Source organism: Asterias rubens, chromosome 10, assembly GCF_902459465.1.
Source record: "Asterias rubens chromosome 10, eAstRub1.3, whole genome shotgun sequence".
Lineage (NCBI taxonomy): Eukaryota > Metazoa > Echinodermata > Asteroidea > Forcipulatida > Asteriidae > Asterias > Asterias rubens.
Window position 1 is genome coordinate 15265517 of NC_047071.1, and position 22634 is coordinate 15288150.

Sequence of the window (22634 nt, forward strand, 5' to 3'; positions counted from 1 at the left end):
TATAAAATGCATATGGTTAGAAAGATGATTTAAAAGTAGAATACAATGATCCACACAAATTTGCCTCGAAATTGCGTGGTTTTCCTTTTACCTCGTTGACTAACACGGTCGGCCATTTATGGAAAAATTTGACTCCCATTAATGGCTGACCGTGTTAGTCGACGAGGTAAAATGCAATTTCGAGTGATACTTGTGTGGACCATTATATTATACTTTTAAATCATCTTTATGCATTTTATAACAAACGGTTACAAACGCTTATCCAAGGCAACGTGTTACTTTATGTAATACATGGCTTCCTTAAATCATGCTGATATCTTACACCGATGTGTATTAAGCACTGTATCTCGGTGCTTTCCTGAGTTCTGTGAAAACAAATCCACTGGTAAATTACTCAGGTAGGATTCGAACCCATGACCTTCCCTCATTCTTAAGCATCCGATTCTTATATAACAAATTGGCAAGAAAAACCCTGTAATTAAAAAAGGTACAATTTAAGATACATAATAAGATTGGTCTTATCTTTTACTGAGAGCAGCTTTATCTGAATTTATCTATGAGAAAACTTGATGCTTATCTTAAAAATACCGCAATACCTGGACTTAAAACAGCTCAAATGAACAAGGTTTAATACTGGGCCTGCATTATAGGTTAGTATAACATTCTTGTTTCTATGGATTGACCAACCAGAATCAAGGATTCAAGTTTGCTTAAAGATAACAACTACTTTGATTCAAGCAATCTTTCAGATATCTATTTCTCCTTGATCTACCCATTGTACATGTTTCTTTTACTATATATATTGTCATAAAAATCTGAAACTGTTGTCTTTGTTTTTCCATAGCAACCTCTTATCTTCCTTGATCAAAGTTCATTATTTCCCGCCTCATGACATAAATCTTATTTATCATTATGTAATCATGGTTATCTGCATTAAAGTTTCTTATTTCTGCCTCATCTCACTTATCTTAATGTTATTGTATCTATGTGATTATGTTCATCTCACTGATCACAGTGTATCATGACTTTGATAGCTCCTCCTGCTCCTGTTCTAGACGTCTCAAAGGCGTCCAGCGTCTTCTCCAGAGGGAAGTGATGAGTAATGAGTGGTTTGGCATCCACCTTACCAGACGCAATCATCTCAAGGGCCAGAGGGTAGCTGCAACACAAATAACAAAACATTGTCAATTATGAATCAACCAAAAACACTACGGTATAGATGCAAAAAATAGTTAATGGCCTGACTTTTCGACCCTAGCAGAGTCTTTCTCAAAGGCCAAATGGCAACACAACAAACATGTTAAATTTAGTAACCAGAAATTTCAGGGTTGTAACGTCAGGCCTTCAACAATTTTTTTCATTTTGCAACTATGAATCAATTTACAATCCATACATTGTGAAATCCGTCTTTTTCAGCACATGGCAAATGTTGAAAACAAAATCCACACCTTCTTCAACTGTCGTCTATATCTTTATGCTATAAAGGTTTTCCTCTGGGCCATCTGGTTTTCCACCTCGTACACTTTCAATCTCAGGCCGTACTCTGTGGTCGTATGGGTCAATGTGGCTAGCTGCCAGCAGTGCTCTTTCAATCCTGCAGCTCAAACGCGTTGTAGCTGTTTCCTTCGCAGCTCAGCTTTCTCAGCTGCCAGGGAAAGGATGATAAGCCTCCCTAATTATTACTTATAACTTTCATTGTAATTAGAAATTCAGATATCATCATTATTTACTCACCAGTTAGCATATCTGAAAATGCCACGAATATCCACCTCTCTAACTGCTGCGTTTACGATGGGAATGTTAACAGTAGGTGGGCCTAATCCAACAAGCACCAAAACACCACCGGATTTTGTGGCCTATATGAGAGATAAGAGGAAAGCATTTAGTAGAGTGTCATTTTACCACAAGGGAACTGGTGTTATACATGGGTCTACTTTGTGTGTGTATAGGTGTATGATTGTTAACCTCCACTCTTGCTTCAAGGCTGATGTGATAAATAAAAGCAGCTATTCTATTTGAGTACATTCGTTTTCCTCCAAGCCTCAGGTTGGTTCTAATGAATTGTCTGAGAGAGAGAGTCCAGATGGAAAAGAGAGGGATAGTGAGAAAAGTAAAGGTGCTCACTTAAATGGGAACAAAGGGATTCCTGGTTTGATTGGCAGCATACTGCGCTACAGCAACATGTAAACCATTACATGGTGCTATATAAAAGGAGTAGGTCTCAAATCAAATGTAGTCCCTCATACATTGCAGGAAAATACTGTATGTTAAATTGCCTCGAGCGTCACTGAGTGATGGATATGAGCCACTAGGCCTATTGATGTTATTAGAGTCTCCACCCCTTGAGTGAGCCAGCAGACTGTGCCACACACAGAGTACACAACACTGCCTTATACTTACATAGATACCGGTCTGTATGCTGGGTTCTGCCCCACTACACTCCACGCTGACGTCCGGCTTACATCCCAACGCTTCTTCAACTCTACGTGCCATCTCCTCAGGATCACGCGTATCCACGCGCAATGCATGATTGGCACCAAGCTTCGACGCCATGTCCAGACGACCTTGGTCCAAATCTTACAATGGAAACAGAAATTTGTTTTGGGTGAGGGCTTCATATAGTAAAGTTCTGTCTCATTTCATTTCACTTTTTAATTCTGGATGTGAAGCCAAGAACTTTCAGAAAAGCGAACTTGATCATTATACTATAGCCAAGAACCCAAAGGAGAGAAGACAAGGAAGGACATTTTAGTTTTAGATGTGGGAGGGAAACCCTCCGTGAATTTTTCCAGGGGAAAACCCAGACAGTCCAGCAGGGGCCAATTTCATAGAGCTGCTTAAGCAAAAAAATTTACACATGTTACTGGCCAAAATGTCATGCCATATACATTGCTTATGACTAGTATTTAGCTGTTGTTTACTTAGCATAACAATTGAGTGGAGTCTTGGCCGGTAATCTGATTTGACTAAGCAATGAATTTTTTGCTTAAGCAAAATTTTGTGCTTAAGCAGCTCTATGAAATTGGGCCCAGGATTTGAACTGTGGTCCCAGAGGTGAAAGGCAAGGCAAGATACCACTTCGCCATTTTTCTTTGCTCCGAAGACACAACATTCATTGAGGAATCTTAATTTTTCACAGCCTCATTGGATTTTTGGAAGGAGAAAAGTTTGACTAAAGATTCATTTGGTGTTTCAGGAGTATTTTGTGCTTACCGGTGATGATAATACGAGTGGCTCCCATTGCCTTAGCACTCAGCAAAGACATCAATCCAATAGGTCCTTGAAAAACAGATCATGAAATGCATTACAGTAACATCCCCGTCATCATTCAAAACAAACTACTACGGTTAATAACATGTATGATGTTAATCTGTTTGAACTAAAAATAGGAGTGTTATGGACTTTAGGTCTCCAGAAGTGACTTACCAGACCCAAGGATAAGAACGTTGTGTCCGAGTCTGACGCCTGCTCTACGACATGCGTGAACACCGACAGAAAGAGGTTCCAAGAGGGCGCCCTCTTCCAGGGATACATGATCAGGTAGTCTACAAATAAATAAAAATTTGCGCAACAAGTTTGTAAAGCATTTTAAGAGGAACAGTGGCTTGACTTCAAGAGAAGTCAGAAGTAGAAATAAGTCGAAGACATCATAGATTGACAAGTTAATAACTAGTTTGTCTCAAGAAGAAACATGTTTTCAAGGTCTCAGTAATTAAGAGTGGTTCCCTTGAATGTTATTTTTTATATTAATTTGTTTGAGCATGTCGCCTGACACACAAGGCCCCAAGGTGTGGGCTACAATTAACTATTTTTCCAGGGGCCTTTGCCACCTACTCTTGGGGCTGCAATAGTCCTTACGAATGTAGGCATGGGTACCATCCATCAGAAGCTTGGCTGGTAGAGCAGAAAGCACTACCTCCCCAACTTATATGTGACCTACTTACTTCTTTGGTTGAGCCAGTCAACTCTATAGTTACCCCCCCCCCCACAAGAACGATGACATTGTTCTATTGCAAATGCTAACTGATAAGAGTAAATGCTTAAAATAGAGGATTTATTTAGAGTGGTTCCCTGCAATGCCAAACCTACTTATAACAGAAGTCAGCAGCATGGCAGTAGAAGCGTCGCAGGGAACCGTCCACTGGAGGAGTAGCACAGAAGACGATGTCCGGACAGAGATTGTAACGTCCTTCCTTACAGAAAGAACACATCCTACAAGGAACACCTGGCTCAATAGCAACACGGTCACCTAAAAAGAGTATAAAATCTTACTTCAAATCTTACTTCTTATTTCTTTCATTTTCATAGCCTAATCATCACACACAACCTCTTTTAAAGGTGATCCCTCTTCTTCCACTTACCAGGTTGTATCCCTGGGTGTGATCCCTGACTATACATCAGTTACAGGTAAAATTGCTTCTGAATGGCATCCTCAACAGAGATATTTACAAAACATAGGGCTAGATAGCTCAGTTGGTAGAGTGCCGGCACGTTTTATTGGAGGTCGCAGGTTTTAATCCAGGCTCTAGTCATTTTATCTTTGTTCAACCCTAAATCATTTCAAAACCTTTACAGCCTCAAACCCTTCTATATATATCCATCTGCCAAAAAGAAGGACTCAGATTTGTCCTTACATAATTTAACATTATCAGTTCACCCCAAAAATAGGTTTGAGTTGGTCAAATAGTAAGAGGGTTAATTAACCAATTCCATCAAATTCCAAACATGCTAGAAGAGCCCCTTCATTCGAGTTCATGCAATTCCCTTTGAATTGTTTTCCTTTTATACTGTTCTTACCAACTTTCAGACTAGTCACTCCCTCTCCGAGAGCTGAGACCACACCCGCCGCCTCATGACCAAGAATCATTGGGGCGTTGACGATAAAATCACCGATACGGCCATTGACCAAGTAGTGGACGTCCGAGCCACAGATACCCACTGCATGCATTTTGATTTGGATCTCTGTGAGAAAGACAAAGGCAATCGATAGTTATTGCTTCATGAAAGAAAATTTCAAATTGTTCCTATTTAACTTTACTTTTTGTGGTGTGTAGTTCCATAGAGTCCTAATTAGTTCTGATGTTTGTGGTTTAAATTTTAAGAAATCTTGTTAAATGCTCTTTGATTATGTCTTCCTCTTGTTTGGTAATTTAAAAAAGATTGAGGTCTAGTAGAAAAAAATGGTGTTCGGTATCTTTGTTGGGGTGTTTGTTTGTTTGTTTGTTTGTTTGTTTGTTTGTTTGTTTGTTTGTTTGTTTGTTTGTTTGTTTGTTTGTTTGTTGGGGTGTTTGTTTGTTGGGTTGTTTGTTGATAATATAGTTTGGGTGATCTTCACATTAAGGGAAATTGGATATCCCATAGTTGCGATATCCCATAGTTACGTTATCGCAACTAGATATCCCACAGCCCAAGGAAATATAAATGCCAAGCTAGCAACAGCTAATCTTTCTCATTCAAACATTTGTTTAGCATCTATGATTATTAACTTTACAAATTTATAAAAGAAAATACGATTCAGTAACTACTAAGTACTAGTGGCCGACAATGCTTCAATTAAAAGAGAGAAAATATGTTTTAATAGTAAGAGAAGAGTGTCAAAAATGATGAAACAGACCATTTTTCTCTGGTAGTGGTGTTGCCGTATCCTCCTGTGTTGGGTTAAAAAAAAAAAAACTTTTATTATTATTAAAAAAAATCCACTTGAATTTACATTGGCCATTGACTTGCCTAGGTTTTCCTTTACATTTTCAATTGATTTCAAATTATCTTATTCTTAATTTTACTTATTCAAGTTCTACTCTTGTATTAATATAATAAAAGTTGTACTTAGTACCATGGAGGTAGAATTAGCCTCCATGGTAGTACTTACCAACACAAGCTCGCCCTTCTTTTTTAACACAGCCGAAAGATTTCCTGTTCCAGCCATACCTCTTGTTAGTTTTTAAATGCAAGCTTTGATTGTAATTCCAAAGCTTTTTAAACGATCTTGCAACTTTTCTGGGCTCAGATGAAAATGATCAGAATCTCTTTTTACACGTTAAGGGTTCCGCCTACCACCTTTTAATGTTTACATCTCATTGGGCTGGTTGCCTTAAAAGTAACGCACGAGTTACTACATTTTTGGGCTTGGGGACTATACCATATTCATAGCCAGCTTATATTGAGCCAGCTGCAAATTAGACTTGGTTCCAAGTCTGTGATTGTGGTTTTTGGTCTTGCTGAAACAGCGCGGCTACAAATTATGGCTACGGCTGTTGCTATTAAGTGTGTCGCTAAGGATATCCCATACGTCAATGTATGATGAAGCCGAACACTAGCCGTAGCCGCTATACCTTTATCCGCAAGCAAGGAATTCACGATCCTCGAAGTGTGACGTCGGTTGTTTGTGCTATCTCAGACTTGAAATCAAGTCTATACTTTCTGGATCCGGGGAGGAACGATTCTTTATGAGATTGAGAGAGAAGTGAGAATCAAGGCATCTTGCGGCGAACTCAAGAACTCGGAAAGTAGGGGTTTTAAGTTTTCTTGGAAACATTTGTTTGGACACAACTCTACGCTACATACATATAACTTACTTTTTTTTGGCTTAACAAAAGTTGTTTGTGCTTAGCAAAATTGTTAGGCCTGGATTGATGTATGTACTATGTAGGCCTATGGATGGATGTTTTAAGCACACAAACTTGCTAAGCACAGCCATTGCAGTTGCTTATTTATAGCTAGCACAACCATGGAGGTAATACCTCCATGGCACAACTATGAATGGAGGTAGAAATAGCCATCCATGCTTAGCAGAAACAGGTTACCAGCCCAAATTACATTAAGTTTGCATTGTTGTTTTTGGTGCTCGACTCATTTTTGTTGCTTAGCAAATAAATTGTTTGCTGTTAAAAGTTAAAACAGTTTTAAGATAAGTGTGCCCTGTACTGTTACTGTACTCTCATGGTACTCAAAGTGTACCCTAGTGCTGAAACATTACACCATGGAATCTGGATTTATTTCTACCTCTCCATGTAATCTGTGAGCCATTTATGTGACCATCATCATGTCCTCAAAAGGAAAAAGCCTAGGACTTTGAGACTTTCTGCACTGAATACATAGAATAATTAACGCTACAAGTTTACTTAGCAGAATTTATCTTTGATTTGTCTTTGATAATAATATGAATTGATGTTGTAAGAAAAGGTAAACGCTGTGCTTTTTTTGTTTAAATCACTATCAGAGGATGTATATGGTTGTTGTATTTAATTGTATGCTGTAACAATTAAAAAACAGAAAAAACTTCCAGAAAAATCAAAAACGTGGTGAAAAATCAAAAACGTGGTGTAATTAAATAGTCATTTTGACCATTTCAGTGGACCATTTGGACCAGAACGGGTATGGTGTTGCTCTCATACTTTCGAATTTGACCGACTGTTTGAAATCTTGTCTTCAGGGAACGAGACAACAGCTGCAAATGTTTATAAATTCTGGTAATGGTTATTTATTTTAATTTTTTAATTCAGGAAGAAACACCCATTCCCCACAGCCAGGGCGAAATGGTAAGTTTTAATGGCAGGACCGCTGGGTATTGGCATTTGTTGAAACATCCATCCCACATACACCCCAGGGCGTAGATTTCCTTTGGCCTTTTAAACTTTCTTTGAAATGTGCAAATTTATAATTTGCTCTGACTTAAACTGTATAATTAGCCCAAATTAGCCCAACCACCTTTCTGTCAGCAATGACTCTCGCCCCTGACAATAAAACCCCTTTTCTAACCAGACCCCGGGCAAAGTAAATAAAAACAAACTCCATGCAAACATTAAAAACAATTCTGTCTTTTCTGATTTCCAGAGGTGCAGATCCGATCCGATGTCCACTTCTTTGTCCATGGCAAGATCGGACGGTTTGTGGTCAATGCCCCCATGATTCTTGGCCATTGAATCTTCAGGTGTTGTTTCTGCACTTGGGGATGGTGTGACCAGCCTCAAAGTGGGTAAGAATGAATGCCACTTAAAATGACCCATTCATCAAATCCAATTGAAACCATTTCAAATATCCCATTGAGGTCCAACCGGCAACCAATTACAACCACTTGAAACCCACGTAAAACCACATTTAAAAGACATTGAATTGGGACCAATTGGACCTATTCAATAGGAGTCTTTGAAACCCTAGGTGGCAGCAGACCTACCAGGTAAATTTTCATTGTTTACGCATTTCTGAGCATGCTCACATTACAGAGAACAATAGATTTACCTGGTACCAAATGATTTGAATTGTGTTTTTGTGTTGCATTTCGGACCTTTAATGAATTGGACCAATTCATTTCCAATTGAAATCAATGGTTTCCATATTTCAGCATTAAAACTAGAAACCAACTTAAACCATTTCAAAACCAACCCAAACCATAAGAAACCAACTCATCACAAACCAATCAATTCAGACCAATTGAAAAGGTTTTTCCAGTGACTAGCCAGCAGGACCAGTAAGCTTGATAATTCTCCGGTCCGTCAGCTTGTTTGCTAGTCCGTAATACCTCATTTTGTTGTCACAGCCCTGTTTTTGCCACAAATGTTATCAGGAGTTGAGCACATTTCAACTGATGCGCATTATTTGTTGCGAATTTGTGACGTCAAAGTTCACATTTGCTTTCCCAGGAAATATAAGCCGGACTTTACCGGGTCAATTCGTTCATTTTTAGTTTTTTTTTTAAATGCACTTAATAAATTAAGCTCTCTTGTTGTGGTTGCTGGTTGATAGTTTGGTTTATCGGACTCTAACCTTTGACCTCTATAAAGGTGTTTATATTACAGCAAGGGTGATAGTGTTCAAACTTCCGGTCATGGCACTTTACTGTTATTGCTTGTCTTCACCCAGGAGTATAAATGGGCACCTGCGAGGGTAGAGGTTGATATTGTGTAGCGCTACGGTTGCCATTACAGGTTGCGTACTCCCCAGGGAGATGAGAAAGATTAAAGGGATGTTATTGGCCCAATGACTAGGGCACTAATAAAGCATATTGAGAAAATTATTGTGAATGTGCTATAATTATGAGAACTGTTATTATTAATATTATTATTATTATTTATTTCTCATCAAATAGGCTACAACATTTCAGACAGAAAATATAACAAAAAGAGGGATGTTTTCTACTATCATCATTAGATCAAGTAAGTTTTGTTTAAATCTGTGATCTAAGAAACATTTTTATACCATTTCTGTAATGTTCCTTTTACAATTTTTCAAAAATACTATCATACCGATCAAAATCATTTTATTAATGTCTACTTGCGTTATTACTGTAGTAAAATATAATTTTTATCATGTATATAATATCAAGTTTAGTATCAAAATTCTTGCAAGTAGGTGTTCTTGAATGTGTATTAGGCATTGTATACTCATCGCTTTCCTGAGTTTGGTGAAAACAAATCCACTGGTTAAATCACTCGGGTGGGATTTGAAGCCATGACCCTTTCAACATTCTAAAGCATCCCATTCTTATACAACAAATTGGCAAGAAAGAATTCTGTAAATTTCAGTAAAAAGTTCACTTTGAATGATCAAACAAATATTCCAGCATGCAGTAGCAACTCCTTATATTTCAGACCTATAATTTTATCTCCTTGGTCAAAGTTCTGCATGGACAAGCCCCACAGTATCTTTTGGACCTTATCTGCACTAGTTACCCACGGTCCTTTGTGTTGCCATGGTAACCCATCTCACTAACCTTAAACTTAGCCTTTCCTAAATTTATCATTATCTAATCATGATATCAACATACTTTCTAGTATCCTGTACATACTTTCTGGTATAGCGCCACCTGATGTTCGACGCAGTGCGGCTTGCAGCAGAGAACGCTATCGCCAGACTATAGATGAGCGAAACCCTCTATTCAGCCATGAACTTGCTAAAAAATCCAGGAAAAGCTTCCCTCAACAAAGTCAATTCAAGTTCAGAAGCCGTGGCTCTCCGAACTGCCATGTGAGATGAGAGACTTGGTAAACTTCCACCTAGAACATCCATGGACATGATTGCTTCAGAAGAGCTCCCCCCTGGTGCTGAATTAACTCGGGCTGAATAGAGGTGCCTCAACAGACTTAGAACATCATTTGGCCGGTGCAGGGTGTCTCTCAAGAAGTGGGGATATCTGGACTCTGAAGACGTGACCTGCATATGTTGGATGGAGTCACGAACTATGGAACACCTCCTGAGATGCCCCCTACTGGTGCAATGCAGAACTGAGGACCTTGCAGAGTACAATGATATTGCTAGGAGCTGTGTTCAGTTCTGGCTGAACAGTGTGTGGACAGGATAAGAAGAAGATCAACATGGTTCTCTTCGAGTTGCCATAGAAACCCCTCATCTTACTGATCAAAGTTTCTTATTTCCGCCTCATCTTACACTCATCTTTAATGTTATCATCTATGTGATTATGATGCTGCCATAGTAACCCCTCATCTCACTGATCACAGTGTATCATGACTTTAATAGCTCCTCCTGCTCCTGTTCTAGACGTCTCAAAGGCGTCCAGTGTCTTCTCCAGAGGGAAGTGATGAGTAATGAGTGGTTTGGCATCCACCTTACCAGATGCAATCATCTCAAGGGCCAGAGGGTAGCTGCAACACATAAACAACACAACTTAGTAAATTACGAATCAATGTACAATCCATACATTGTGGAAACTGTCATTATCAACACATGGAAAATGGTGAATTGGTTCAACAAATTCTTCAATCTCGGTGGTCTAGTTAGTATGACACTGCTCTAGAATTACAAAGGTCATGGGTTCGAATTCCACCCGAGTAATTTGCCTCCGGGTTTTTTTTTCTTCACAGAACTTGGGAAAGTACTGGGTATACAGTGCTAACACACATGGGTGCATATGGGTAAAATAGCTTCTCTTACTGTCATTTTTATATTTATGCTACATGGGTTTTTCCCTGAGCGCTCTGGTTTTCATCCCTAGAAAAATCATTCACTTTCAATCTCTGTGGTCATATGGGTCAATGTGGCTGGCTGCCAAAGGTGGTTTTTCAAGTCTGCAGCTCAAATGTGTTGTAGCTTTCCTTCGCAGTTCAGCTTTCTCAGCTGCCAGGGGAAGGATGATAAACCTTCCAAACTATCATTATTAGTTATTTTTATTCTTTTATATATTCAGATACTGTCATTATTTACTCACCAGTTAGCATATCTGAAAATGCCACGAATATCCACCTCTCTAACAGCTGCATTTACGATGGGAATGTTAACAGTAGGTGGGCCTAATCCAACAAGCACCAAAACACCACCGGATTTTGTGGCCTATATGAAAGAAAAGAGGAACGAATTTAGTAGAGGGTCATTTTACAACAAGGGAAATATTGTTATACTTTGTGTGTGTAGGCGTATAATTGTTAACCTCCACTCTTGCTTCAATGCTGATGTGATAAATATAAGCAGCCTTGGTTTTGTCAGCAGCATACAGTTGACGTATTCCATATATCTATTTGAGTACATTCAAACTCATTCTTCATGGGGGCAGCGGTGGGATTTGAACCGTTGCCATTGTAACTAGTTTTCCTCCAAGCCTCAGGTTGGTTCCAATGAACTGTCTAAGAGAGAGTCCAGATGTCTTCCAAATGGACAAGAGAGGAAAGTGAGAAATGAAAAGGTGCTCACTTAAATGGGAAATTGAGTCGATCTTAAAGGAACACGTTGCCTTGGATTGGTCAGGTTGGTCTTTGAAAAGCATCTTTAACCGTTCGCTATAAAATGCATGGTTAGAAAGATTATTTAAAAGTAGAATACAATGATCCACACAAATTTGCCTCAAAATTGCGTGGTTTTCCTTTTACTTTGCGAACTAACATGGTCGGCCATTTATGGGAGTCAACAATTTGACTCCCATAAATGGCCGATCGTGTTAGTCGACGAGGTAAGAGGAAAACCATGTAATTTCGAGTGATACTTGTGTGGATCATTATATTCTACTTTAAAATATCTTTCTAATCATATGCATTTTATAACAAGCGGTTACAAATGCTTTTTAAAGACCAACTCGATCGATCCAAGGCAACGTGTTTCTTTAACCCCTTGAACGAGTCGGCAGACTGTGCCACACACATAGAACAGAACACTGCCTTATACTTACATAGATACCAGTCTGTATGCTGGGTTCTGCCCCACTACACTCCACGCTGATGTCCGGCTTACATCCCAACGCTTCTTCAACTCTACGTGCCATCTCCTCAGGATCTTGAGTATCCACACGTAATGCATGATGGGCACCAAGCTTCAACGCCATGTCAAGACGACCTTGGTCCAAATCTGAAAATTTAAACATAAATTTGTTTTGGGTGAAGGTTTCATACTCAAGTTATGTCTCATTTCATTTCACTTTTTAATTTTGGTTGTGAAGCCAAGGACTCTCAGAAAAGCAAACTTAATCACTGTGCTACCCAAGAACCCAAAAGAGAGTAGTCAAAGAAGAAAGTTTCAGTTTTAGATGTAGGAGAGAATTATTCCAGGGGTAGGGACTGAAAACCCTATCCACATAGGGCCCCCAGTGGGATTTGAACCGGGGTCCCAGAGGTGGTGAGGAGAAATATACCACTGTGCCAAACTGATTGCCTTTTTTTTGCTTTGTTCCAAAGACGCAACATTCATGGAGGAGTCTTAATTTGTTACAGCCTCATTGGAATATAGGAAGATAAAGTTTTCCCTAAAGCTCATTTTGTATTTCAGGAAGTTTTGTGCTTAGCAAGAATGTTTTGTGCTTACCGGTGATGATAATTCGAGTGGCTCCCATTGCCTTAGCACTAAGCAACGACAACAATCCAATAGGTCCTTAAAAACAGATCATGAAATGCATTACAGTCACATCCCTGCCGTCATTCAAAACAAACAACAAAAGTTAAGAACAAGTTATGATGTTTGAACTAAGGATAGGTGTGTTGCGGAGCTTAGGTCTCCAGAACTGACTTACCGGACCCAAGGATAAGAACATTGTGTCCAAGTCTGACGCCTGCTCTACGACATGCGTGAACACCGACAGAAAGAGGTTCCAAGAGGGCGCCCTCTTCCAGGGATACATGATCAGGTAGCCTACAAATAAGTAAAAATTTGCGCAACAGGTTTGCAAAGCCAAAAGAGGACAGTGCCTTGACTTCAAGAGAAGTCAGAAGTAGAAATAATTCAAAGACGTAGATCAACAAGTAACTTCAGAACAGGATTGCCCACCTAAGGCCATGTGTGGAACAGCAACTTCGGCTACAGCTGCGACTAGATCAGCGTGTCTGCCGAGGTTGAAGAATAGGGAGAGGCATGCAATCTAGCTGTAGCCGAAGTCGAGGTTTCGGACACGGCCTTGAGAAATACAATTATTTTCAAGGTCCCAGTAATTTAGAGTGGTTCCCTTCAATGCACAAACCTACTTGTAACAGTAGTCTGCATCGTGGCAGTAGAAACGACGCAGAGAACCGTTCACTGGAGGATTAGCACAGAAGATGATGTCCGGACAGAGATTGTAACGTCCTTCCTTACAGAAAGAACACATCCTACAAGGAACACCCGGCTCAATAGCCACACGGTCACCTAGGAATATATATCAAATCTTACTTCAAATTTAAAATTCTATAAATGGTGCTATTTATATGTTTTAGTTCCATATGGCCTTATCATATTCTAAAAGATGATCCCTCTGCCTCTAATTCCCAGGTTGTATTCCTGGGTGTGACCTCTTGCTAAACGGCAGTTACAGGTGGAATGGTTAACTAAAAATATACTTAAGTGGCATTCTGACATAATACTGTTAGAAGGTTAATCCATTTTCCATAAAAAATTGCAACAGGTAAGAGTCCCTTGATTTGAGTTCAATTCTATTTAATGTTCGTTTTCCTTTTATGCTCAGACATGCAACTTTCTAGTTGCAAAAAAAAGAGGAAATGGCTGATTACACCTAACTTTTTTACAATGTTTTTCAGTTTTCTATGGCACTGTTATGAAAAAAAAAGAAGAGGAAATCAGCTGATCAGCTGAAAATTAGCCTGCCTGTATACTCTTACCAACTTTCAGAGTAGTCACTCCCTCTCCAAGAGCTGAGACCACACCCGCTGCCTCATGGCCAAGAATCATTGGTGCTTTGACTATAAAATCACCAATACCGCCATTGAGCAAATAGTGGATGTCTGAGCCACAAATACCAACTACATGCATTTTGATTTGGACCTCTGTGAGAAAGAACAAAACAATCATTATTTATTGTTTCGTGGAACAAGAAAGAAAGTTTCATGGTGTGTAGTTTTAATTATTGGCCAGTAAATACTTGTGGTTTTTATTTTAAGAAATCTTTTTAGTATTTATGCTCTTTGAATATTCCTCCTATTGTTTGTTTGGTGCTATTCAACATTTTTCAATATGAAAGGAAATAAGATTAATGCCAAGTAGAATAAATGGTGTTTGGTATCTTTGTTTGCTGGGGTGTTTGTTTGTTTGTTTGTTTGTTTGTTTGTTTGTTTGTTTGTTTGTTTTGGTGATCTTTACAATAAGGGAACTTGGATATCCCACGGTCACAGGGGATATAAATTCCAATAGCAACAGTCAGACCCAGTATAATAGTAGGTAGCGGAACAAACCTCATAAATTCTACGAGTACGTACTCCTTTTTGTCGAAATTTGTCGTTATCAATCAAAATTTGTCATCAAATGATATTGATAGGCCTAAATTTCGATCGATTACGACAAATTTCGACCAATAGGAGTACATACAGAGCCCCAATTGATGGACACCCATCTCTCTCATTCAAGCATTAGCATCTATGATTTACAAATGTATAAAATGATTCGGTAACTAAAATTTAAAACAGTGTCAAAAAGGATGAAACAAACCATTTTTCTCTGGTAGGGGTGTTGCAGTATCCTCCTGTGTTGGGTAAAAAAAAAAAATGTCTATTATTGAAATCCACTTGATTTGCATTGGCCATTGACTTGTCAGGCCCAGGTAGGGTTACCTTTAAATTTGCCAATCATTTCCAGTGACCTTATTCTTATATTACTTGTAAAACGAGGTTGTATTACCAACACAAGCTCTCCCTTCCTTTTTAACACAGCCGACAGGTTTCCTTTTCCAGCCATACCTCTTGTAGTTTTAATGGAAGCTTCTTTGATTGAAATTCCAAAAAGCTTTTCAACATTCCTGCAACTCTTCTGAGCTGTGAGATTTACACCTACAGGGTTCCGCCTACAACAACACAGAGCTGTGTATGTTTACTTTCTCATTAGGCTGGTTGCCTTCAAAATAACACACTGGTTACTTTATGTCAAGGCTTGGGGACTATTCCCCCTTTAGCCAGCTGCAAAATAGACTTAGTTTCAAGTCTGTGATGGTGGTTTTTGGTCTTGCTGAAGTAGCGCGGCTACAGTTATGGCTACGGCTGTTGCTAAGTGTGTCACTGTGTGTCAGAATGTCACATACTTCAATGTAGGATGAAGCGGATATCTAGCCATAGCCGCAAGGAATTCACGAGCCTCAAAAGTGTGATCGGGTGTTCAGAATGCGATAGTTTAATCTGTGCGATCTCAGACTTCAAGTAAAGTCTACATCATCCTATCGAGAACGAAGACATGGCATCTTGCTCACCACGGCGGACACAAAACCTCGGTAGTAGGGATTTTAAGGGTTTTTTCAAGCATTTGTTTTGAAACCAGCTCTACGCTGTTTGCTTTACTCACAATATATTTTTGCTAAGCAACAATTTGTTGTGCTTAGCACAAATTTTGGGCCCAGCCAGGGGCCAATTTATTTGCTTAGCAGAAACAGGTTACCAGCCCAAATTAAATTAAGTTTGCATTGTTGTGGCACATGTGGTGCCCGACTCATGTTTTTGCTTAGCAAAATAATTAAAACAGCTTTATGAAATTGGGCCCTGATCTTTGCTGATCAACAATGATCAATACATTGGATATGGTGTGTGATGTGAGCCATGTCCCTTTTTAAAGCCTAGGACTCTGTGTTTACTTATCAGATTTAATCTTTGATTTATCTTTGATTATGATGAACTGATGTTCATTGCAAGAACTGTGTGCAGGGAGGTAAACACTGCACTCGTTATCAGACAATGTAAGCCTGCTGTGTGCTGTAATAATCGCGGCCTAGAGAATTGTGCAATTTTAGTTTAGTATGTTTGAAATTTTATTTAAATAAGATGAAAGAGAAAAACTTAACTGCCGTGTTGAAGAAGAAAGGAGAGCTTGTACTGGTGAGACTTCATAATAGTCAGCTAAAAGTTTGAGAATTCTATATTTTGATTCTTTGCTGGGTGGGAATACAGTCTAGTAGAAGGGTTTCCAGTAACACAAGACTGGAGTAGGATTTAAAACTTTGAATGGTGGAGATACAATCTATATAGGTTTGAAGTAACACCATGTACATGAGTAGGATTTAAAACTTTGCATGGTGGAGATACAATCTAGTAAGGTTTGCAGTAACACCATGTACATGAGTAGGATTTAAAACTTTGCATGGTGGAGATACAATCTATTAAGGTTTGCAGTAACACCATGTACATGAGTAGGATTTAAAACTTTGTATGGTGGAGATACAATCTATTAAGGTTTGCAGTAACACCATGTACATGAGTAGGATTTAAAACTTTGCATGGTGGAGATACAATCTATTAAGGTTTGCAGTAACACCATGTACATGAGTAGGATTTAAAACTTTGCATGGTGGAGATACAATCTATTAAGGTTTGCAGTAACACCATGTACATGAGTAGGATTTGAAACTTTGCATGGTGGAGATACAATCTATTAAGGTTTGCAGTAACACCATGTACATGAGTAGGATTTAAAACTTTGTATGGTGGAGATACAATCTAGTAAAGTTTGTGTTAACTTTCGTCTAGGGATTTGAAACTTTGCTTGGTAGGATAACATGCTAGTGAGGTTTGCTGAGACACTAAATACATAAAACTCTCTCTGAGTTGTGGTCCTGAAAGGTGGTGTAACAATTCAATCAGTATGCTCCGGTTGTCTCAGGAAACGATCCCGAATATGAGAGTAACATACAAAGGCTTATAAATTCTGCAATAATAAAAATTTTCCTTCAAAATTTTTGTTTTTCAGGAAGAAACGCCCATTCCACAGCCAGGGCGAAATGGTAAGTTTTAATGGCAGGTGATTGGATTGGTATTTGTTAAAACATCCATTCCACAACCAGGGCGTAGATTTCCTTTGCCCCAATTGTAGAATTAGCCCAATTATAGTCGCGATCAGCCCAGTAGATCTACATGAAGTATTTTTTATTGCAAATATTAAAACTTTCTGTCTTTTCTGATTTCCAGAGGTGCAGATCCGAGTGCAGTCGGTGGGGATTTGTGGTTCCGATGTCCACTACTTTGTCCATGGAAAGATCGGACGGTTTGTGGTCAATGCCCCCATGATTCTTGGCCATGAATCTTCAGGTGTTGTTTCTGCACTTGGGGATGGTGTGACCAGCCTCAAAGTAGGTAAGCATGGATGCCACTGCAGGGTTTCGCCCTCAACTTTTCCAGTGACTAGCCAGCAGGATCAGTTATAGCTGGTTACTTTAACGGTCCGTCAGCTTTTTCACTAGTCCATATTTCATTCTCAATAGGGTAGTTAATAATAATAATAATAATAAGAATATATTTTTACCGCGTACATATCTGCCAATGAAGACACTCAAGGCGCACAAAGAGAAAATTAATGGAACATTTATAACAAACAACTTGATACTGATTTAGAAAGAATGTTTGAACAAATATGTCTTTAAACTGGACTTGAAGGATGTACAAAGATCTCTTGTGAGAGTGTTCAAACCCGTGGAGCAGTCTCGCAGAATGATCCGCCTCCACGTGACCGTCGTGATCTGGTCTCAGAGACCCTGTTATGAGTATCAGAAGAACGAAGACCAGAGCGTGCAGGTATATGTTTGCGATAATCTTAACACTCTGACATCTAATCCCCCGACTGCTAGAAATATAACAACTATCAATTGGGATGCTTTTCAACACTGAACTAGCCAGCCGGCCCACTTAGTGAGAATTCTGACTGGTCCTTTTGCCTTTTAACTGGCATTTGGCCAGAGTAGTGCTTTTCCATGACTTTTCTTCAAAAAACTATAAGTCACTGTGATAATTTATACAAGTGTCTTCAGTACTTTCATAATACTGTTATACTTTGTAGAGTGTACTTTTTAACTTTAATTTCCAGGTGACCGTGTGGCCATAGAGCCGGGTGTTCCATGTAGGATGTGTTCTTTCTGTAAGGGAGGACGTTACAATCTCTGTCCAGACATCGTCTTCTGTGCTACTCCTCCAGTGGACGGTTCCCTGCGTCGCTTCTACTGCCATGCTGCTGACTTCTGTTACAAGTAGGTCACATTCAAGGATCAGGAACCACTCTAAATAAATCTTCTATTTTAAACATTTATTCTTGTCAGTTAGCATCTGAGAAAACCTTTCCAATAGAACAATGGCATCACTCCCACAGTAAAATATGAAGTTGAATGGTTCCCCCACAGAATTTGTTTTTATTTAAATAGGGAGACCATCAACATATGGCAAGAGTTGAGATATCACTGAAAATTCTGAGCAATAACAATTCATTATTGGAATACACAATTTGAGAAAGGTTTTTTGACTGTAAAACTTCTTGCCACAAAGTTTTTTTTTGCCATTACTTTTAGAAGTGGTTACCAGTTGTATACCTTCTCTTTAAAGGAACACGTTGCCTTGGATCGATCGAGTAGGTCTTTGAAAAGCGTTTGTAACCGTTTGTTATAAAATACATTGGTTCAACAGATGTTCCAAAAGTAGAATACAATGATCCACACAAATTTGGCTCGAAATTGCATGTTTTTCCTTTTACTCTTGAGCTACCACGTTCGGCCATTTATGGGAGTCAAAATTTTGTCTCCCATAAATGGCTGACTGTGTTTTCGACGAGGTATTAAGGAAAACCACACAATTTCGAGTGATACTTGTGTGGATCATTATATTCTACTTTTAAAATATCTTTCTAATAATATGCATTTTATAACAAACATTTACAAACAAATTTCAAAGACCAACTCAACCGTTCCAAGGCGATGTGTTCCTTTAAGTGTTAAAATCAGATATCTTCAAACGGATAGTTCAGGTCTCGACTATAAACTGATCATTCTTTGGCAATTTTGTTTAATTTTAGGCTTCCAGATCATGTGACATTGGATGAGGGAGCCCTTTTGGAGCCTCTGGCTGTAGGAGTCTATGCGTGTCGTAGAGGAGGCGTGCAACTTGGAAGTAATGTTCTGGTTCTTGGCTCAGGTAAAGAAGAAGACCATGGAATTTCATCACCCCAAAAATTGTGTTCTTTGCTCTTAATAAACTGAACGAGATAAAATCACAATGGACTTTGGCTATCTGGCTTTGATTTCCATTTTGCTTACTTTGAAATGGTGCACTTTTTCTTATTCTTTTTCACTGTAATTTTCGCATGATATGTTTTATGCTTATGCGCCCTCGAATAGGCTGATCCTGGAGAGAGCGCAATATAAATTCAATAAATAATTCTTAATACTTTGCCTTTTTGTAAATCTGGAACAAGAGGGCAATACTTGTGCCAATTAAAATGCTCTCCTGCTTTGGGGAGTGACAACGGTGCATTTAAATTTCACAGAAGGTAACCTGGAAGATGCTCCAATACATTCCTATAAACCTCTGTTTGCTTTCTTTCCTTCAGGTCCAATCGGGCTGCTGTCTCTGCTAAGTGCTAAAGCTATGGGAGCAGCTCAGATCATTGTCACAGGTAAAATAAAAGTGTTGGAAAGATAATCCGCATACAACTTATTTATTTTCTGTAGTTGTCCTACTGGGACATTTTGTTTGAGTTGAACATTTTTTTGGGGGTGTATAAACAGGTGTTATAAACAAGAATAAAGACTAATTTAATGTTGTGTCCAAATCTCTCTTGCCTACAGAATGTTGCTGTTTTATTTTAAACTCCCTTGTTTTGTTTATATTTTGTGTCCACAAATCCCCCCTCATGTCCATAGTTGTTTTCCCAATTCCTGTTTGTCTGTTTAACTCTAGTAATATTTTTAATATTATTGTTTTATCATGTAAACTTGTACATTTATTTTTGATGTAATTTTATTGTTAACCAAATGCCATTAGTATATGACTTTTTATTTGGTCTTGTATTTTTATCTGAAAATAAACCAATTTTGAATTGAATTGAAAAAAATAATGGGTCGGTCATTTGGGGAATCACAATGATGGAAATCTGAGATTTTCATCAATGGAAGTGTTGTCTTGGTGTTTGCGTCTTGGAACAAAGTAAAGAGGATAGAGGACTTCTCTGTATGAAGCCTTTACTGAACAAATTTAACTGTTTTAATTTTTAGATTTAGACCAAGGTCGTCTGGACATGGCGTTGAACCTCGGTGCCCATCATGCATTGCGCGTGGATACTCGAGATCCTGAGGAGATGGCACGTAGAGTTGAAGAAGCGTTGGGATGTAAGCCGGACGTCAGCGTGGAGTGTAGTGGGGCAGCACCCAGTGTACAGACTGGTATTTATGTGAGTATGACAAAAGTCAAACAACCTCAAAGTAAATGTCAAATCTGTTTGCTATTCAGTCTTGCTGTGTTGTCATTTTGGCGGCTTGATCAAAGGGCAGAGACAACAGTACCCTATTCAAGTGAGCACCTTTACTAGGCACTATAGTGCGGCCTTAGTGCCCTCTCAGTTTGCCCCACAAACCGATAATATATGAGAAGGTGTGAAAAGGAAAAAGTGCAGGAGTTAACTTTCGTTTTGCTTATTTACTTGCTTAAGTCGAGTGATGTCCTCGAATCACGATGGTTCCCCATGCCTTTCTGTTCCCTATGGCCGACTGGTGTCCGTTTTAGAATGTCAGTGTACGTTAGAGCAGGTCTACCAGGGATCCTTCCTCTCAAACTATAGGTTATTACCTTTTTTTTTTTTTTTTTCAGGCAACTAAATCAGGGGGTGCTCTTGTTCTCGTTGGTAGAGGGCCCTATTCCATGGATCTACCCATTGTCAATGCTGCAGTCCGAGAAGTGGATATACGAGGCGTTTTCAGATACGCCAATTGGTTCGTAATCCTTATTTTTGTTCATCCTTGTTGTGCTTTTTTTTAAATTGGAAAATTTGAGACGATACACATTTTGTTTACACACAGTAACTTGTTTATGCTGAGACTGGATGAGTTTTTGTTTAGACCAGTGCTGAAATCAAGTTTGAAGAACTTCTGTGACGCTTTGTTGGGTACAATTTTGACATCAAATGTAAAGGCACAATGTGGAAGGAAATGCTTGATAGAGAAGTGGCTAAAAAACTGTTGTTTTCAGGGGAAAAAAAAAAAGTTTTGGTCTTATAAGCTTGAATAATTGAAGTACCTGTTTTACAGAAAGTTTTTGTAAGCCTGGTGTATTCCTAAGTGAAGCATATTAAATTTGCCTACATTCTAGGCAAAATAAAGTAAAAATGCATAAAACTATAAAAAGTGGGTTCTTTTGAGAACTGTCACTTCTCGAAAGAGAGAATATCACATGGTGATAATGCAAACATCACTTAAATTATACTCCTCCAAAGTTTCAAATCCTACTTATAAAGAAGCGTCCACAAAAGTTCCAGCTTCATTGAAATTTTGATTGGTTAATTTCATGGTATTTGAATTTTGAGTGTCGCCTTTTTGTGTTGCAGCTACCCTCTAGCCCTTGAGATGATTGCGTCTGGTAAGGTGGATGCCAAACCACTCATTACTCATCACTTCCCTCTGGAGAAGACGCTGGACGCCTTTGAGACGTCTAGAACAGGAGCAGGAGGAGCTATCAAAGTCATGATACACTGTGATCAGTGAGATGAGGGGTTACTATGGCAACATAATAAAATAGATGATTACATTAAAGATTGTAAGATGAGGCGGAAATAAGAAACTTTGATGAGTAAGATGGTGGGTTACTATGGCAACTCAAAGAGATCGGTGTAGATACTATGATTACATAATGATAAATGAGATTAGGGAAGGCAAAGTGTAAGGTTATTAAAATGGGTTACTATGGCAACACAAAGGAGAATGTGTGGATAATTGATGACAGCATTGAGTTTTGCGAGATGTAGCGGGAAAAAGGGACTTTGGTCAGGAAAATGATGAGAGGTTGCTTTTGTGAATAATTTTGATACTTGAATTTTTTATAGATTCAAGAAAGTTATAAGCTTTCATTTAAGGTATTGCATGGGAAATCATTTGCCACTGTGAAGTAGTAGTTGATTAAAAACTTTAAATTAATTTTTGCTGGGATGTTGACTTTTTCTCACGTCCATCAGTAATTTTGCATGTCAAATGTATTTTGTGCATTGTCCCTGGCTTAATTTGCATATAATGTGTGAAAGTGTGTGTGTGTTTCGGCGCGCTACTTATTCAATGATCTGTTTTGATGTGAATATGTTTTTATAATTAAAAATCTAAATACAGAAATCAAAAGAAAGTGTCAACTGAATGATAATGTCTGAGAATTTAAAATTAATTTTGTGTTTAGTAGTTCACTCTGAATTGTTATAGTCATGCTACCTTTCATGACTATAAATTATTTTATCCTCGCTCATAATTCAATTTTATTTCTCCATGCTTGTAAGGAGAATCT

The 22634-nt window shown here is 38.6% G+C and overlaps 3 protein-coding genes and 1 long non-coding RNA gene across 4 annotated transcripts; 2 read left to right on the plus strand and 2 right to left on the minus strand.

Moving 5' to 3' along the window:
- Positions 1 to 205: 205 nt before the first annotated feature.
- Positions 206 to 6080, minus strand: LOC117295326 (sorbitol dehydrogenase-like). The gene is made up of 9 exons (XM_033777904.1): positions 5870 to 6080; positions 5615 to 5648; positions 4798 to 4962; positions 4090 to 4249; positions 3427 to 3545; positions 3214 to 3279; positions 2401 to 2576; positions 1735 to 1856; positions 206 to 1159 (listed from the first exon to the last, which is right to left on the minus strand). Exons 1-9 carry the CDS (start codon positions 5924 to 5926, stop codon positions 1003 to 1005), a joined length of 1056 nt encoding a protein of 351 aa, XP_033633795.1. The 5' UTR covers positions 5927 to 6080; the 3' UTR covers positions 206 to 1002.
- Positions 6081 to 6435: 355 nt separating this feature from the next.
- Positions 6436 to 9124, plus strand: LOC117295329. Its single transcript, XR_004519680.1, has 4 exons — positions 6436 to 6506; positions 7503 to 7538; positions 7834 to 7975; positions 9086 to 9124. It is a non-coding gene; the product is annotated as an uncharacterized LOC117295329 (long non-coding RNA).
- A 33-nt stretch (positions 9125 to 9157) lies between these two features.
- On the minus strand, positions 9158 to 15619 carry LOC117295328 (sorbitol dehydrogenase-like). Its single transcript, XM_033777906.1, has 9 exons — positions 15037 to 15619; positions 14848 to 14881; positions 14025 to 14189; positions 13395 to 13554; positions 12947 to 13065; positions 12742 to 12807; positions 12113 to 12288; positions 11162 to 11283; positions 9158 to 10598 (listed from the first exon to the last, which is right to left on the minus strand). The coding sequence occupies exons 1-9, from the start codon at positions 15091 to 15093 to the stop codon at positions 10442 to 10444; spliced, it is 1056 nt and encodes a 351-aa protein (XP_033633797.1). The 5' UTR covers positions 15094 to 15619; the 3' UTR covers positions 9158 to 10441.
- Positions 15620 to 15903: 284 nt separating this feature from the next.
- On the plus strand, positions 15904 to 22181 carry LOC117295327 (sorbitol dehydrogenase-like). The gene is made up of 9 exons (XM_033777905.1): positions 15904 to 16050; positions 17086 to 17119; positions 17304 to 17468; positions 18196 to 18355; positions 19171 to 19289; positions 19705 to 19770; positions 20369 to 20544; positions 20961 to 21082; positions 21694 to 22181. The coding sequence occupies exons 1-9, from the start codon at positions 16021 to 16023 to the stop codon at positions 21848 to 21850; spliced, it is 1029 nt and encodes a 342-aa protein (XP_033633796.1). The 5' UTR covers positions 15904 to 16020; the 3' UTR covers positions 21851 to 22181.
- Positions 22182 to 22634: the final 453 nt, after the last annotated feature.

Bases quoted from the DNA above. Each gene is read 5' to 3' on its own strand.
- LOC117295326 (XM_033777904.1), bottom strand. From the start codon at position 5,926: ATGGCTGGAACAGGAAATCTTTCGGCTGTGTTAAAAAAGAAGGGCGAG. The intron at 4,963-5,614 runs GTCTGTTTCATC...TCTTTCTCACAG, and splicing joins ACCACTACCAGAGAAAAATG to AGATCCAAATCAAAATGCAT. The intron at 2,577-3,213 runs GTAAGCACAAAA...TTCCATTGTAAG, and splicing joins CACTCGTATTATCATCACCG to ATTTGGACCAAGGTCGTCTG.
- LOC117295328 (XM_033777906.1), bottom strand. From the start codon at position 15,093: ATGGCTGGAAAAGGAAACCTGTCGGCTGTGTTAAAAAGGAAGGGAGAG. The intron at 14,882-15,036 runs GTAATACAACCT...TACCCAACACAG, and splicing joins GGAAGGGAGAGCTTGTGTTG to GAGGATACTGCAACACCCCT. The intron at 14,190-14,847 runs GTTTGTTTCATC...TCTTTCTCACAG, and splicing joins ACCCCTACCAGAGAAAAATG to AGGTCCAAATCAAAATGCAT.
- LOC117295327 (XM_033777905.1), top strand. From the start codon at position 16,021: ATGTTCATTGCAAGAACTGTGTGCAGGGAG. The intron at 17,469-18,195 runs GTAAGCATGGAT...TTTAATTTCCAG, and splicing joins TGTGACCAGCCTCAAAGTAG to GTGACCGTGTGGCCATAGAG. The intron at 21,083-21,693 runs GTTCGTAATCCT...TTTGTGTTGCAG, and splicing joins GTTTTCAGATACGCCAATTG to CTACCCTCTAGCCCTTGAGA.